The 838-nt window shown below is 74.0% G+C and overlaps 1 protein-coding gene across 1 annotated transcript in view; it reads right to left on the minus strand.

Annotated features, from left to right (window-relative positions):
- The window catches only part of LSG1 (large 60S subunit nuclear export GTPase 1), a 12535-nt gene extending 11918 nt beyond the window's left edge, over positions 1-617 (minus strand). Inside the window, exons 1-3 of the mRNA XM_027848790.1 lie at positions 513-617; positions 284-410; positions 34-154 (exon numbers count right to left, since the gene is read on the minus strand). Of these exons, the coding sequence (XP_027704591.1) occupies positions 34-154; positions 284-410; positions 513-617 (353 nt within the window). The remainder of the gene's footprint in view (positions 1-33; positions 155-283; positions 411-512) is intronic.
- Positions 618-838: the final 221 nt, after the last annotated feature.

Here is an 838-nt window from a genome sequence, read left to right on the forward strand (position 1 = left end):
CCCCGACACCCCGGGGCGCAGGGCGGGCCTCACCTGCGGGGGATGCGCAGGGCCCCCCGGTTCTCCTCCTGGCGCTCCCGGAGCCGCAGCTGCTCCTCGGGGGGCAACAGGCCCGTCCTGGCCTCGGGGGGCACGAAGCGGACGTTCAGCTTCTCTGCTCGTGGGGAAGGAGGGGGTCCTGGGGGCGTCACGAGTGGACGAGCCCCCCCCCCCCCCCCCCGCTGCCTGCCTCAGTTTCCCCTCGGCAGCACCCGCGCACAGCAGGCGTGTCCCGGGCGCTCACCCGCCACGAACTCGGTGCCCGCCAGCTCGGCCGTGGCCAGGAACTCCTCGAGGGCCGTGGGCTCGGTCACGGAGCGCGGGTCCACGCGGCCCCAGGCGCCCCCATCGTCCAGCTCCTTCGCGTGCAGCTGGGGGGGGCACGCCCACGTCAGAGCCGCCACCTCAGGGCCCTGGGTTCGAATCCCGCCCCGCCCCCAACAGGGGGCAGAGGGGGATCTCCAAGCACTCACCCACGTGTCTCGCCGCCGCTGGAGCCTGTTCTGCAGGTTACGCTCCTTGATGAGGGCCCGACCCAGGCCGCCCCCGGCGCCGCCCCGCACCCGCTTCCGCCCCATGTCCGCCCCACAGGCCGCCCACAGGACTCGGCCGCACCACGGCCGCGCGGCTCCGCTCCGGAGGCTCTTCTGCGCCTGCGCGACCGCCGGCGGAAGTGGTCACGAGAGGAAGAGTCCAAGCGGGAAGAAAATGGGGGGGAATCAAAAGGGGGGGGTGGAGCCTCGGGGCCGCCAGCGCCTTTACACCCCTCACTTACGTGTCCCCGGCCACGTGGGGTCAG

Source organism: Vombatus ursinus, unplaced genomic scaffold (genome assembly GCF_900497805.2).
Source record: "Vombatus ursinus unplaced genomic scaffold, bare-nosed wombat genome assembly UNPS02006874.1, whole genome shotgun sequence".
NCBI lineage: Eukaryota > Metazoa > Chordata > Mammalia > Diprotodontia > Vombatidae > Vombatus > Vombatus ursinus.